Source organism: Lemur catta, chromosome 7 (genome assembly GCF_020740605.2).
Source record: "Lemur catta isolate mLemCat1 chromosome 7, mLemCat1.pri, whole genome shotgun sequence".
Taxonomy (NCBI): domain Eukaryota; kingdom Metazoa; phylum Chordata; class Mammalia; order Primates; family Lemuridae; genus Lemur; species Lemur catta.
In genome coordinates, this window is record NC_059134.1 from 30,877,599 (window position 1) to 30,893,009 (window position 15,411).

General features: G+C 38.1%; 1 protein-coding gene across 1 annotated transcript in view; it reads right to left on the bottom strand.

Annotated features, from left to right (window-relative positions):
* Positions 1 to 2,627: 2,627 nt before the first annotated feature.
* The window catches only part of ELMOD1 (ELMO domain containing 1), a 28,303-nt gene continuing 15,519 nt past the window's right edge, over positions 2,628 to 15,411 (bottom strand). Inside the window, exons 7-9 of the mRNA XM_045556673.1 lie at positions 12,388 to 12,438; positions 10,765 to 10,898; positions 2,628 to 4,046 (exon numbers count right to left, since the gene is read on the bottom strand). Of these exons, the coding sequence (XP_045412629.1) occupies positions 3,874 to 4,046; positions 10,765 to 10,898; positions 12,388 to 12,438 (358 nt within the window). The 3' untranslated portion in view covers positions 2,628 to 3,873. The remainder of the gene's footprint in view (positions 4,047 to 10,764; positions 10,899 to 12,387; positions 12,439 to 15,411) is intronic.

The following is a 15,411-nucleotide window of genomic DNA, read 5'->3' on the forward strand; positions in this document are numbered from 1 at the left end:
GAGAAAGAGCTCATGATCCTGTCAGAATTGTTCTTTGTGTGTCAAGGGGAAACATTTCTGACCAAAAATGCGGGAAGTCCTGAGGGACAGTGTGGCAGCATTTGCATTCACCCTTTCTGAGCAAGAAATATTTATTAACATATCGATTATCACTTGGGGGTAGGGTGTGTGTGTGTGCACGTGTGTATGTATGTTTGTAATTCGCCAGTCCCTGGGACGGTCGAGAAGAATTCCAATGAGGTGGGCAGCTTAATGACTAAAAGTCTGGGCTTAAGGCCTTGGGTTCAAGGTCTAGCTATGCCATTTTACTTCTCTCTCTCGAGACCCTTGGCAATGTATTCAATTCTCTAAGCTTGTTTGTCTAGAAAATTAAGCAAGCAAACAAACAAAACCCATCTGACTTTGTGCATTGTGAAGGAGATGAAATAATGCAAGGTAAGGACTAGCATATTCCTGGTATACATTAATCACATAAGAAGTCACGAAATATTAGCTGTTGAAATGGAATCTATACCAGAATCTCTTTCAGCTTCTAGGACTTGATGTTATACTTGGTTGTGCTTTTCTGTCATTTTGTTTCTAGATTAGAGCAGTTACTTCGGTTGAGCTCCCTAAAGAATCAGAGGCATTGATTTGTCACAATGGCTCAATGGCTATAGGCCTAGCTGACACTTCCCTTTTGTTTATTTATTTATTGTTAATTTTTATTTTCTTAAGAGACAGGGTGTTGAGCTATCACCCAGGCTGGAGTGCAGTGGCTCAATCATAACTCACTTGAACTCCCGGGCTCAAGTGATCCTCCTGCTTCAGCCTCCCAAGCGGCTGGGATTGTAGCCTTGAGATACCACTCCTGGCCACTTTCTTTTTTTTCTATCCGCTTCCTCTTCTCTCCATCATCTCCCATCCCTTTTCCCCACCCTCCACCAACTCTGGTCCCTTCCTCACTCCCATTCAATTTGGATCTGGCCCCGTAGGTTTATGTATCAAGATAATTTGTGGCCATGGAGTTTGACAGTGAGGTTTTATTTTCCCATCACCAAGTTAGGCCCAGTCTGTGCAGCTGGGCTTCTCCGCTCAAACCAATTCCATACCTGTGTGAGGCGGCGGTCTCTAAGATTCTGGGTCATATCCTGGATATCAAAATGTCTATGTGCCTATGATGTACTTGTGCCAGAGGTTAGAAAGTGCAGAAATTGGGTTGTATTTGCCTAATTAAGTTGTGGGTGGACAATCCCTATACCTATCATCAGTCTCTTGGTCTCTTTTGGTCCCTTAACTTCTTGGTTTCCTCAACTGTCCCAATTTGTCTGGTTTGGAAGATACATTGTAAGGTCAACCTGTCTCTTGGGATTGGTATATATTTAAGCCTCTTTTCAAATATAGAAAATATGGTGGGTTCTCAGGCAAAATTTTTTTCAGTATAAATTTTTTTCAATAACAACTGTGAGAAGGGAAGTCAGACTGAAGTCTCCAGTTTCAGAGATGGTGCTTCAAAGGGTTTTCTTTCTGTAGTGCAAACCGGAATGTATTTGTATCATAGCAAGTAGTGTTTTGGAAAGCTTGGAAGAAGCTTGCTACACAATTTACATTTTATATGGCCGACCCTTGTTCAATGGAATAAGTATAAGCAAGCTAAAAATACTCCAAGGAAACACATACACACACACATACGCACGCATATCACACATTTTTGATGCCGTTGAAACCCTCTCCTCTTCTTTTTCTCACCTCACTTTGTGTTACTGGGGAGCATGCATCGTCTACAGAGTGGTGTGAATGAGAAATCTAATAATACTCAGAACTAGAAGGAGCTGTCAGAGCTTGTTCATCCTAAACTCGTGCAGCCATGTTAACATACAACAGAAAGGAAGCATTCAAGGAGCTGGGAGGGGAACTCTTAGCTTTGTTAGCATCAACCATCTTTACCTGCACAGAAGAGACGTGAGCTGGTGTAAGTGCCACATGCTATCAAGCCATGTCAGTGACATGGGACCACAGCAGATAGAAAGAGACAATGAACACATGGCTGGCAGAGGCTGTACTGCATATGAAATCATGCCTTCATTGCAGCAGCTACGGTGGAAATTCAGGGCTCCCAAGACGGGCCATTTACTAGGTTCACAAGTTCTCACTTGCTCAGGAGGAATATATATTCTTGTCATTATGCATTGTACACATCATGTGTTAACTAACCCCCTTCTGCCCCCTTTCTCCCCCTTCTGAGAGAGAGCACAGGGCTGTAACAGAAGCATTGCAGAATGCTGCCACCTGGTACATGGCCGGAAGGCAAAGGATAGTGGAATTCCCAGAGGGGTTAGACTAGGCAAGGAAACAATGGGAAGCTAGTATTTCTGCGCTGTTGGCTGTCTAGCAGTAGCCAAGGCAGCCTTCATAGGAAGTTATGAAGACAAAGCTGGATCTTGTTCTTTCATTAAAGCACCATTAGGTCTCAAGATTAAAGACGTCTCTCAGACATAATACATTCTAACCCATACCTGGGAACCCTGAATGATGGCATGATTTATAGTCAGCTCCAGGTTATCTGCCTTTGGCATTCTACCCACTCATGGATTTGCATATTCAGAAGCTGTACGAGCACAATAATATTAAAATGAAAGCCACTATATGTTTCAGTAGAATGACATGTAATTTATTCATATAACTGACAATTAGGCAGTACTCAAAATTCATTTAAAGAAGCAAGTGATTACACAAACATCTAATAATACTAAAATTGATAGTCAGAAGGTATAAAATACCATGGGTATGAAATGCCATGGTAAATACTATTCAACAGACTACAATCATAATTCCAAACTAAATCACGGTTTTTAAAATAATTTTTAGCAGTTTTGGAATGATTTGACTTTTCCCCTTCCAAGCAATTTACTTCTTTCAGTGATACAAGACAAGGTCATTATTTTCAAGAAATATTGCAGAGTGACATAGCTTAGGTCGCTCTCTTGCCTCACATTTTCTTACAAATTGTTTTTTAATATTGTTCCTTGACATAGAAAACAAACCAGTCAGCACTTAGTTCCCCAAGTAAAGGTGCTTGGATCAGAACAGTGCCAGGGTGTAACTCTGAGCTCAGCAAGAGGCAGGCAGTGAAAAACCTTTTGCAGCTTTTGAAATATGTTTACTTCTTTTTTGCGGCTCCACGCATCATGAACATATTTAGGCATCCAAGTCCGTGAAATTATGGGAATAAGCTAATTTGACATCCAGATGACTATGACACAGTTGCAACTGGGGGCGGGGGGAGTTACAGTATAATTCTGCAGTATTTCAAACAGAAACAGCTCCTACCTAAAGCGACTTCTTGTAAGCCTCGTTACATTGTCATGAAGCGCAGCTATGTTTGCAGGAACAGTTTGGCTTATCATGTGTCTGTCTGTATAATTTTAAAGTCTTATACTTTATCAGAATGAGGTCCAAGCATGAACTTGGCTTGAAAAGCTAGCAGCAGTAGTCATGAAACATATCAATAAATTAAAGGGTTTTCACAGAACAAGATTCAGCTAAACCTCTTACATACAAAATACAGCTAGAGAAATACAATTCTTTAATGCTGAATTATGAGGGGGGAGGAAAAAAAATCTAAAAAAATAGAAAACTCTCTCCATACCTGGGTATCAAGGCAAGATGTAACACTGCATAATGCCACAATATGAGCAGTCACTGGATGACAGATACTCCAGAAATAGTGGTATCTGGGGATCTTGGAATTATGACCAAGAGATGAAAATACTGTACCAAAAGGCATGCATACAATCACTGTGTGCATTCAGTGTGTGAGCTGTGACCTAAGCGGAGATCTAACAAGACAATGAGGCAGTGTTCCAGGGTATCCATTAAAACCAGCGTGGGCGACTACATGTTGATTAAACCTTCCGAGGCAGCAAAATGTGGGCACAGCGCCATGTCTGGGTTCTGCAGCTGTTTGATGATTCTCTTGCGGAATTTCTCTCGCACACGATTAAATTCCATTATGTCCATGGGGTCCTCTTCAATCCAAAACTTATGAAATTCGTGCATCAAATAGCCTGTTAGAGATAAGACAATGATAAGAATGCAGAGGAAAAAGTCCTTCAACCACATTCAAAATCATCCTGCATGCTGGAGGAGATGTTGGACCAAACAACGTCAACCATGGAGTTTCAAGAAGACATCAAAATACAGCAAATACCACTGTTTAAGATTATTCTTTAAAACCAGTGCAGCAGAATCTGCAAGCTTTTTACAGTTGGTCCGGGTATTATTCTCTTCTGGAGCAGGAAGACAAATCCATTCTGCTGTTTCTTGAATCTGAATCACATTGGGAACACACTCTGAAAGGCTGACAGTGACTACTTCATCCTTCCCCTCCTAATTAAATTAACATAATGGTCCAATTTTTCAAAATTATTCCACTCAGCCTTTTTTTCTCTCGATATTCGGTTTAACTAAAGTTTTAAATTACCCTGACAAATCAAACAAATGCATTCTGACAATCTATTATGAGATGATAAAAATTGTAAATTAACTCTGAACAACAAAGACTGGTCATTAAACTACATGAAATTGTTAATAAGACTTCCTTGCTCAGAAGCATAATTTCATATTGAAGTGCTTTTGTGTCTCAAATATGTTGTCTATGAATGATCTGGATTGGAAAAATTGGGGGGGGATAAATGTTAACTATCTGATACAAGAACCTATGCATTGTGTTCTCTTCCCCACTGTTCCTCCTCCCTCCACCATATTTGTTTGTTTGCTTTTTATCCACACACTTAGAATTGAAATGTCAATTCAATTCACATTCGATATTTGTATATAATAAACTCATTGCAAGCTCAGGTGTTATCTATGTATTAAGAAGAAAAGTATTTAAGGAAATAATCCTAGTTTTAAAAAAAAAGAAAAACAGGCATTACACAAGCTTGTCTTTGTCTTAATGTTAGAAGGCAGTAGAAAATAGGAGCCAGGAACCCAGTTGGAATCCTTGCTGTCCCACCTCCTGTATAAATGGAAATGGGGAAGGAGTGAGCAGTGGACATGATTGGGGGTGGGGGGATGGGAAAAGAATTTGGAACAAACATGCGCAATTCTAACAGTTAAAAAAAAATGGGTAGCTTTTGTTTTCTGGTAACTAGCTTGTCCAGGAAACCTTCAACATAGTTCCATAAAGCAGTGGTCCCCAAACTTTTTGGCACCAGGGACCGTTTTCATGGAAGACAATTTTTCCAGGGATTGGGGATGGGGGGGTATGGTTTCAGGATGATTCAAGCGCATTACATTTATTGTGCTTTTTTTTTCTATTATTATTACATTGCAATACATAATGAAATAATTATACAACTCAACCATAGTTTGGGGTCCCCTGCTCTAAAGTGATTTTTAAAAATGTTTACTCATATGTCACTATAATACAGAATTTGAAGTGACCTTCACTGCCCCCAACACACACTGCCAGTTGTAGGTCACTCCCACAGACTCACCCCTCTGGTTACTCATCTCATTATATCGGTAAGTAAGCTTTCACATCTTTAAGCATGCGGTTTCTCTACAAACACAGGAGGAGGAGAAGAGAGAGAATTTGTTTATTTTACATTTCTTTTGGGTTGACTGTTCCATTTCTTTTAAGAGTAGCCTGTCTTTGGGCCCTGACACACAATAACTGACATGACTGCTTTGAATACTTCTGACAGGGGCACACATCAACCATTGCCCAACTGGCCTCTGGGTTATGCAAGCCAGGGCCCACTACCACTGTCCTGGGGACCAGGCCACACCAGAAGAGCCTCAGATCAGAGGTATCAGCCACCCTAGGAGCCATCTCATCTGTCTCTGTTCATTTGATGCTTGGATTCCTCAAGGAGGCTGCCAGGCACGAACTTCTCTGATGACAACACTGACTGTTCCATGGATGAGAAACCTGATTCTTAAATGTTCTTCCTCCCCCTGGGCCAAAATCTGTTGCCCTGTATTTCATAGAACAAATTCAACCCTTCTCCAGCGCAAGTACTGGAAGTGTGCTTCATGCCCCCAGCGTGTCTCTTTTCCAGGTTAAGAATTTCTTTTTCTTCTCACCATTCCTCACATGCCATGATTTGGAATCTGCTTGTCATCTGGCTGTTTTAGTGCACATCAACAGAAACATGTTTCCTCTGATTTCAGTATCTTATTCAACAAAAAGAATTCAGCCATCTGTCCATTTCAGGGACTGGGAAAACTCCTAAAATGCCCCAAGAATAGTCTGGGGTACTAGTAAAAAATACAGATCCTTCCAGATTTAACCAGACTTGGAATTCAGTAAGATGAATCTCATGTCACTAAAGTTGAGAAGCTTTGGTCTAGAATACGCTCTCTTTTCTAAGTAAATTCCCTTAGCTTCCTTCTAAATATTACAATTTTTATGGTTCTCAAAGAAATCTATGATAATTTATAATTTTCTTGTTACTATATAAAATACACACATAATTTTCCTGACTGCTCTCTAAGCTCAAATAAACACACCTGAGCTATTTTGTATGTAGAGTCAGGTTTCCAGCACTATAAATTAAAATCATCCATGAGGCACTCATTAGTATTTCATGAGTGACAGCATCTTTACTCCTACTGACAACGATAAGCACTGTGAAAAAAAATCACCATTTAATGAAGAATTCACTTTTCTGCAATGTACATAAAAATGTTCACTTTTCTATAATGTGCAGGTATATTGGCAACTCACCATAAGGGTGATGCACTGTGACAAAGTTATAGAAGAATGCACATCCATTTGGTTTCCCCATGTTTCTGCCTTACGTGCAATTACAGAAAAACATCTTGAAAGGTTTGAAGGGCCAGGGTAAAGATAGCAGTGGGGGTGGCTCATAATCTCAGGCTCCTTCCTCTAAAGCTTGCAGACTGATTCCCTGCGCTTCTCTTTCTCTAGCCAATCAAGAAACTAATTAGAGACCATATAACATGATCTTAATCAAAATGCAAAAATGGTGGCCTGGCTCCCAAAGTACCTATTATAATATGGTCATAAAACTCCATTCATTTATATAAATTACAGAGTCTTCCAAAATTCATTTGGTCAGTTGGTCACTGACCCATCTGCCGATGACCAAATATGTAACAGACACAGTAGTAGGTACTGAGGATGAAGAAAAAGGTAGAGTTCCCGGGCTACCTGATTCTCAGTCTCTTGGAGAGAGGCAGATAGGTATATGATTTCAGCTGATGATTTGTTAGCTAAGGAAGCTCACAAAGTGACATGCAAAGGAGAGGGAGAAAACAGAGGCCAGGCTACTGCTTATAGTATCTCATTTAATTCTTATAACAGCTTTGTGGAGTAGGTGATACAAATATTATATCTCTATTTTGCAGACAAGGACGTGGGACTTAGACAAGATACTAGAATGGTATACAATTACAGTTACAGCTGGAAGTTGGAAGCTGAGCCCTGAAATCAGCTGCCTTTCTACTACTGCAACAGGCTGCCTTTTCCGGTACATTCTGTTCCTTCTGGTTCTTATTCCTACTGAATAGTTCCTTCCTTTGGAGGTTAGAGAAAAAATATTTCCTTTTCCTCTTCTGGCCATTGTACTTTCCTTCTGCTCATTACACCTAACCTCAGTTCACTTCAATGGGACTGTGTGTTCAGCAGAGCTTTAGAATTGAATGCAATTTTTTTAACATACTGCCTTGGCAGTATTCCATGGTCACTGAATAATACTGTGAAGTCAGAAGGACGGAGCTTTTATATTCTTATATTCTTCAACCTAGATGAAATACTTATTTTGAATACTAATTTGACTTTCCAGCTCAAGCCTAAAGCATATTTGTTGCTGCTTGAATGTACTTTGGTTTTGCTTCACTGCATTCGGTTAGCAGAGAGCAGAGACATCTGCAAGGACATAGGTAATTGCAAGAATATTACAGAGGAGACGTACAGAACTGATCATGTCTGATGGAGGAACAATGAATCTGGGGCACTGTTTGCTTCCCCTGGAGAGCCCTGAGTCCCTCTGCCACCACCCCACCCCACCCCTGTCCACAGGGGGATTGCTGCTGCTTCCAAAACCTGGTGAGGGCCTTGGGAAATAAGTAATCTGCTTGTTCATCTGGGCTAGAATTCTCTTGGAAGCGTATCAATCCAGGCCAAGGCTAAATTTTTCCAGAGAAACTAGACTCCCCTTCCCCCTGCCAACATTGTCCAGTATTATAGCTTCCCATCCATCCATCCTTCCCTCCCTCCCTCCAGTAAATAGTTACCGAGCACCTGCTCTCTACCAGCTTTGTGCTGAGGATACCACAGTGAACAAAACAGATGTTCCTACCCTTAAATACCAATTCCTTATGATTCTGATTCTTTCCTGGGCAAGCTCCCCCACCACGTGGCTCTGATATTCTCTTTGGTGCTGATGGATCCCAAATCCGCAGCACGAGCCCTCTAACTCTTCAGAGCTCCAGAGCCTCACATCAGAATGGCCACTCTGCAGCTCCATATGGATTTCCCAAGAGGAACTTACCCTCAGTCAGTATACCCAGAACCAAATTCATTCTATTCCACTCAAAACTGCTTCCCTGATTTCCCTAAGAGTATGGTATATATAGAATAGCATAAGTATAGAGTAAGTATAAGGGGCTAGGGAAACACAGCAAGAGGTTTTATTTATCTACATGTTTATGCTTTTGACATGGTTTTCAAAGCTCTTCTGGTTTTACCTCCAGTCCCCACTCTTACATTTCTAATGTCATCTCTTGTCACCATCCTCTCAAGTCCTACAGTCTATTCCTTCAATCCACATATTCTTTTGCTTGATGGCCTTTGCTGGACCACTTAGCCACCATTGCTTTATTTTCTGCCACTCATCCTTCAGGTCCCATCAAAAGTGGCATCTGCTTTGGGGAGCTTTCCCTGAGTCCCAGACTGAGTGAGCTGTGCCAGCTCTAGGCCTTTTCAATTTTTAAAAACAGTATCTTTACTTCCTCAATCACAAAATTCTTCCTACTACATTTCGATTATTTGTTTAGCTTCCTGTCTTCCTTGGCACAGAATCCAATCTGTAGTAAAACCTCAATAACACTGTTGGAGATGGTCAGAATTGTTGCAGGAGTGAATATGATCATTCAATTGCTGAAGTAGGAGCTGAAATTAATGTATTTAAGGGACTTACATTTTCCATTAACAAGTATACAGTATATGTGTTTTAAAATTTCCTACTGATTTTTATCTAAGTTATACATACGTGTAGTTCAGAGTCAAATAGTTTAACAAGTCTTACTACAAAAACAAAAAACCAAACCAAACCAAACAAAAAATAGCAGTATATCCTGCCCTAATTCCTGGTTCCCTAAAGCAACATTTCAACACTTTCAGCTGATTATTTTGATTATTTATAACTCTGAATAACATGCTTTCCATTGCTTTTTTTTTTTTTACTTACTTTTATAAATCTTTATTGAAGATTTAGCTTCCTTTCACCCACCCCAGCCCCATGGTCACTTACTTTCTCACACTTTTCTTTACCTAGTATTAATAACAGCCTTCATTGTTCATTTGCTCAGTTTTCTACTTAATTTAACCCTAAACTATCCCCTAAGTATGTCAATGTCCTCTCAATGTGTTCAAACATGGTAGATAGTCTATCAATGTCATTTTCTTCGAAGAGTCTCTCCCAGAGCCTTCTGACTTTCTAAAATCTAGATTTTTTATTTTCAGCCTATTGCATAAATATCATCTTGAGCTTTCCCTTCACCCTCATCCTGAAGATTCCCTTCACTACTCTTCTGGAATAGATTTCCTGTTTTCCAGATCCCATTTATCCCTTTAGGATTACTATCTTATTTGGGGGAAACATACCCTTCAGGAGCTTTCTGATAAACGTACATGGAAGTAAAAGGTTTAAGACTTTGCATCTGAAAAAATGTCTTTATTCTATTTCCATAATTAATTGGTAAGTTAGAATTCTAAACTAGAAATCATATTTCCTTAGTTTTAAAAATATTCTCTTAATTTTTGAAGACAGTACTCCACTGTCTTCTAGAGTACAATGTTGCTGTTGAGAAGTCCAATGTCACCTTCATTCCCAATTCCTTATGTGACAGCTTTGGAAATTTTCAGGATCATCTGTTTCCAGTGTCATCAAATTTCCTAATGATATTGATCTTGGGGTGGGTCTATATTAATCTATTATTTTGGTGCTTACTACTTTAAATATGAAAACTTATCCTTCAGTTCTGAAAATTTTTCTTGATTTATTTCTTTGATTCCTTCCCTTAGTTTTCACTGTTATTTTTCTGGCACTTCTATTTTTCAGACATAAGACTTCCTGGAAGGGTCCTTTAATTTTCAATCTTTTTATTTTCTATTTTTCATCTATGCCTTTTTGTTCTAATTTCTGGGAAGCTTTTTCAACTTTATCTTCTAATCCCTTCTTGGACATTTCATTTCTGCTAAAATATAGATCTGGGAGTTGACTCAGGCTGTCTTCAGAACATGCACTTTTGAGAGCTATGCCATGAGAACAGAGGACGAAAAACACCATGATGTCTTTGAGTCAGACCTGATATTGATACATTGGATATTACACAAGAGCCAGGAAAGAGAAAAATCCACCATGCCTGAAAATATAAATGTAGGTTTTTGAATGAGAAAACAAAATTAAAACCAAAAGAGGAAATTCAAGGCCCCCAAAGCAGCCAAATCACAAAGACCTCACAGCTTCAAGCCTTGTGTGGAGTGTTTTATAGAAACTGATATCGATAATTAAGCAATAGGACACTTACAGAACGTTTGTTGGAAGTGAGACAACGTTGGAGCCTCTGGGGCAATGTTGTAGAAATGGGTTTTTAGAGCTCCGCTAACCAGTAGATTATATGCCAGGTCAGTTATATTGATGCCCACAATTGCAAATGAGTACCTGTAAGGTGTAAACCATAAAACCAACCATGTGTCACATATGGGAAATAAGCACTTAAAAAAATGCTAATCTGATTTTTAAATTACCATTAAATTATTAGAGTGGCAAGCTGTTGCTCTTCCCTCTCTCTACCCTATCGAAACCTTGACTTTTGTCATTTACTAGAAAATTTCAATGATATGTTATCAAGAGAATTGAAAGTTCATATGCTTTGACTTGGCAATTCCATTTCCAAACATATGATAGAAAAAAAATCCAAAGTGGACCAAGCTTTATAGACAAGGATATTCATCACTGCATTATTTATAATGGCAATAACTTGAAAACTATACAAATATTCTAAAAAAGATGACAAATGAAATAAATTGGGGTAATCTCATATAACATATTATAGCTGATTAAAATTATATTTTAAAAGAATAAGCAGGATATAAAACATTATGGATAGAACAAGCTGAGTTTTATTAAACATACACAGATGTGCATGGAAAAAAGGCCAGCCTAAATGATACAAAATATGAATATGAGTATGCTAGAGTAATAAGATTGAGTAATTTTTTTGATTACTTTCTCATATTTTCTAAATTCTCTATAATAAATCATTTACTACTTTAAAGATGAGAAAAAATTTAAATAAATATCTTAACACAGTGTATATTTTCTAGGTCCTTTTCTACATATCTACTAAAAATGGAAGAAAACTGAGTTCTTAAATTCTCTTTGCTAATATAACTCCAGCACAGAAAAAAAGTTTTCTGTTCACAAATATTTTTGCATGAAATGGGGCATTGTTAAAAAAAAAAATTCTAAAGTAAATTTTTATCCAGTAGCCCAACACTTGATAGAAATCCTTAAAAGAAAACTACCAAATACAGGCCGGGTGCGGTGGCTCACGCCTGTAATCCTAGCACTCTGGGAGGCCGAGGCGGGTGGATCGCTCGAGCTCAGGAGTTCGAGACCAGCCTGAGCAGGAGCAAGACCCCGTCTCTACTAAAAATAGAAACAAATTAGCTGGCCAACTAAAATATATAAAAAATTAGCCGGGCATGGTGGCGCACGCCTGTAGTCCCAGCTACTCGGGAGGCTGAGGCAGTAGGATCGCTTTAAGCCCAGGAGGTTGAGGTTGCTGTGAGCTAGGCTGACGTCACAGCACTCACTCTAGCCAGGGCAACAAAGTGACACTCTGTCTCAAAAAAAAAAAAAAAAAAAGAAAACGACCAAATACAATTCTAAATGATTTCTGGAAGTCATTTCCATACAATTATAACTTTCTACCCTGTCAGCTGGTCATGGGCAAAGTAATATCAACATAATCAAACAGATAAATCCAAAAACATATAAAAAATACTTTTAAAAATTCAACTGGATTATATATTTCCATCAGGACAAGTGGAATTTCATCCTGTTTTCCTTCACAGTGCTCTCAGGACATTTTTGCTCTGGTTCTGGGTCAGATTGACAATCTTTATATATGAGATGCCATACTCACCCAATTGCTTTATCCATCCTTTTCTTTTCCCATTCTGCTTTGCTGAATTTGCTGAGTAGATGAATGAATTAATAAGTAAATAAATAAGATTTAATCTCTAATTGGTACTTTTCTCTTTTAATGCTTATGTTAAAGCTGTTAACTATATGCAGAGACGTCTGTAACTCAGTTATCCAACACTAATCAACTTAAATGCTATCGACTTTAAAAGCCACAATACAATTTATACGGAGCTCAGAAATGGAATCATTTAAGGCCATGCTATTTACCCACTATTCACCTTTGTACAGCCGTCAAAGACAGCCCTAAAGGCCAAACATTAAGATACTCTTTTACACTTTCATTAATTATCAAACATCTCCTCCATGAAACCTTACCTGGCATCTCTGTCTCCTCTAACTAAATGTTACCTCACCAACTCGAGTCCCCACTGCATTCTGTTTGGTTTTATCTAATGGCATTTATCCTACTCAACCTTTTTTTGTGATGTCTGGTACACAGCAGATGCCAAATAAATGATGGAGTCAGTAAAAGAAAGAAAAGAAGAAAGGAAGCAAGGGGGGAGGGACAGAAGGAAAGAGGGAAAGACGGAAGGAAAGTAGAGAGGGAGAGGAGGAGGATGGAAGGGTGAGAGGAAGGAAGGGTTTATAGGTCTTAAAAATTATGTTCTGATAAGTACCGTGGTATTTCTTTGGGCCAAGTTGACTCAGCTAAGCCATAGCAGCTACACTTTAATCTCTTTTATAAGTTGAGCTTCTGAATAAGACTGAAGAAAATGTTCTATCATGGGAACATTCTAGAAATGCTGCCTCACATCCTATTACTTGGTGTACTCGGGCATCTGCCCCATTCTCCTCCATACTGCCAACTCTTGTAGGCAGGAACCATGTTCCACTCTTCTTTGTGTCTGACATAACTTTCATGCAGTGTTTTAACCCTGAAAACTGTAGTTAACATTTGAACTCAATAAAATTTAACACCAGAGTTAAAACACACACTTGGTTTCCACCCAAGTAGGAGAAAGGAGAATTCTCTAAAATACACAGCAAACACTACAAAACACACACTTAGTACATACAACATACAATCACAAAAACATCATGCAAAATTGATATTTAGCTATATGTACTTTCTGCTCTGTAAATGACTGGCTATAATTCAAAGTAATTGCTTTTAAATCATGTTAAAATATGCCACTTGTTTTAAAGTGTAACTTCTAGACAAAAACCAAACAGTCAGCCAAAGAGCCATCAGGAGATTTTTACCTTAAAAGACTCATAGCCAAACTAAAATGAGTGATGTGTGAAATTTAAGAAATTTTATATATAAGAATATATACACATCTATTTTCTCTTCAACAAGGCTTTGTCAATACATAGTGTCTCTATATTTGTTAAATTAAATCTCTATCTGCTTTGGAAATATAAGAAAAGGCCAAATGACCTCTACTCATTTGATTACTTCTAAGACATACTGGCCCCAACAGATTGGCTCTCTCTCTTTGGGAAGAAACAAACAAAAGCAAAAACCAACAGTCAAAATTTCTCCTCTTACACTTGAATCTACTTTTATCCCTCAAGTTACTGTAGGACTTGAGAGACGGATATTTGCAAGAGCAGTAAAGTATCATGCTTGCCAAGGGACACACATGAAAGAGCTTTCCTTAGCATATCTCCCGATTGAACACCTGAAATATTCAGGGCTTTTCAGGGCCGATGTTGATATCGTAATTGATCAATATATTCTTCTTTCAGACATTGGTGAAGAAGGACTAGAATTTTCAAAACGCTCTGATTTGTATTCAGTGACATTTACCATCAATTTGAAGTAATCAGTACACAAACTTTATTCAGTTTATTGTAGCTTGAGGGATAAAGCATGGTAATTTTATCTACATGACTACACACACATGCATACACACATGAATTCTAATCTATTCTTAAATGAGAATAGTCACATAAACCCTCAATCCCTCCTCTCTCTCATGTCTGACACAGGAGATACAACTATAAGGTCTTTCTTTGAGAATGACTCATAGACAAAATTAATTCCCCTCCAATGGTTAATCAAAAATATTTTAAACTTATTGTCACTTTCCAAGGACCATGGAGGCTTCATGTCTTCTGGCTGACGTTCCTTTAGGAAATGCCACCTGACGGCACACACAGACTTCCCAGCCAATTTTAATTAGAGGGAGGTCAGAGTCTCTATATTACAGAAATATGCAATTCAGAAGATGTAGTTAAAAAAATTAAAATAGCTTGATTTTAACCATGTAATATATCAAGAAAGAGATAAGTGATTTTAGTGTTTTTCTTAAAGTAAATATAAGAAAATGAGTTTTTAATCTTATAAAAGATTATACATATAAATTTGGGAAGGGTAATGTGACTTAATGAACCTTAAAAAAACCCAAGTCAACCTAGTATTGAATTTTGAGAATATTATGATAACATTTTGAATGTATTTAGCAAACATCAATACTAACAACTAACCTACCATCATACTGAGGATAAAAAAGTGACATGCAACTATGATTGCAAAATAGTGGAACTCATATAAGAAGAGCAACCAATACACACACATACTAACTATATTTATAATAATCAAATTATAAATATATTAATAGAAGAACAAATTTGCTCTGGGCAACAAAATTTCCAAATAAAATGCCCCTCTCTGGGAGTAGATGGAATCAGAGTATGCGTGGTGAGATGTTCTGCCTTTAGGTGAGTCTTCAAAATGTTTCACCAACCAGATTCAATCATGGTTGTAGAAAGGCTCTTGGACATTTTCTACCAGATTAGGCTAATCTGGTTTTCACTAAAACACAGCCCAAATACAATTACCTATAATAGATACAAAGTTGAGAAAGGTTTGCTCTTTGAAAATTTTTCATAAATGTATATTTCTTTTAAAAATTCTTACCCATACTTTTTCTAAAATAAATACAATAAAACACAAAAGCAAAGAAAAAAAATACCTTATTTCCTCTTTAGTGATATCCCTTTATGTAATCAGTTA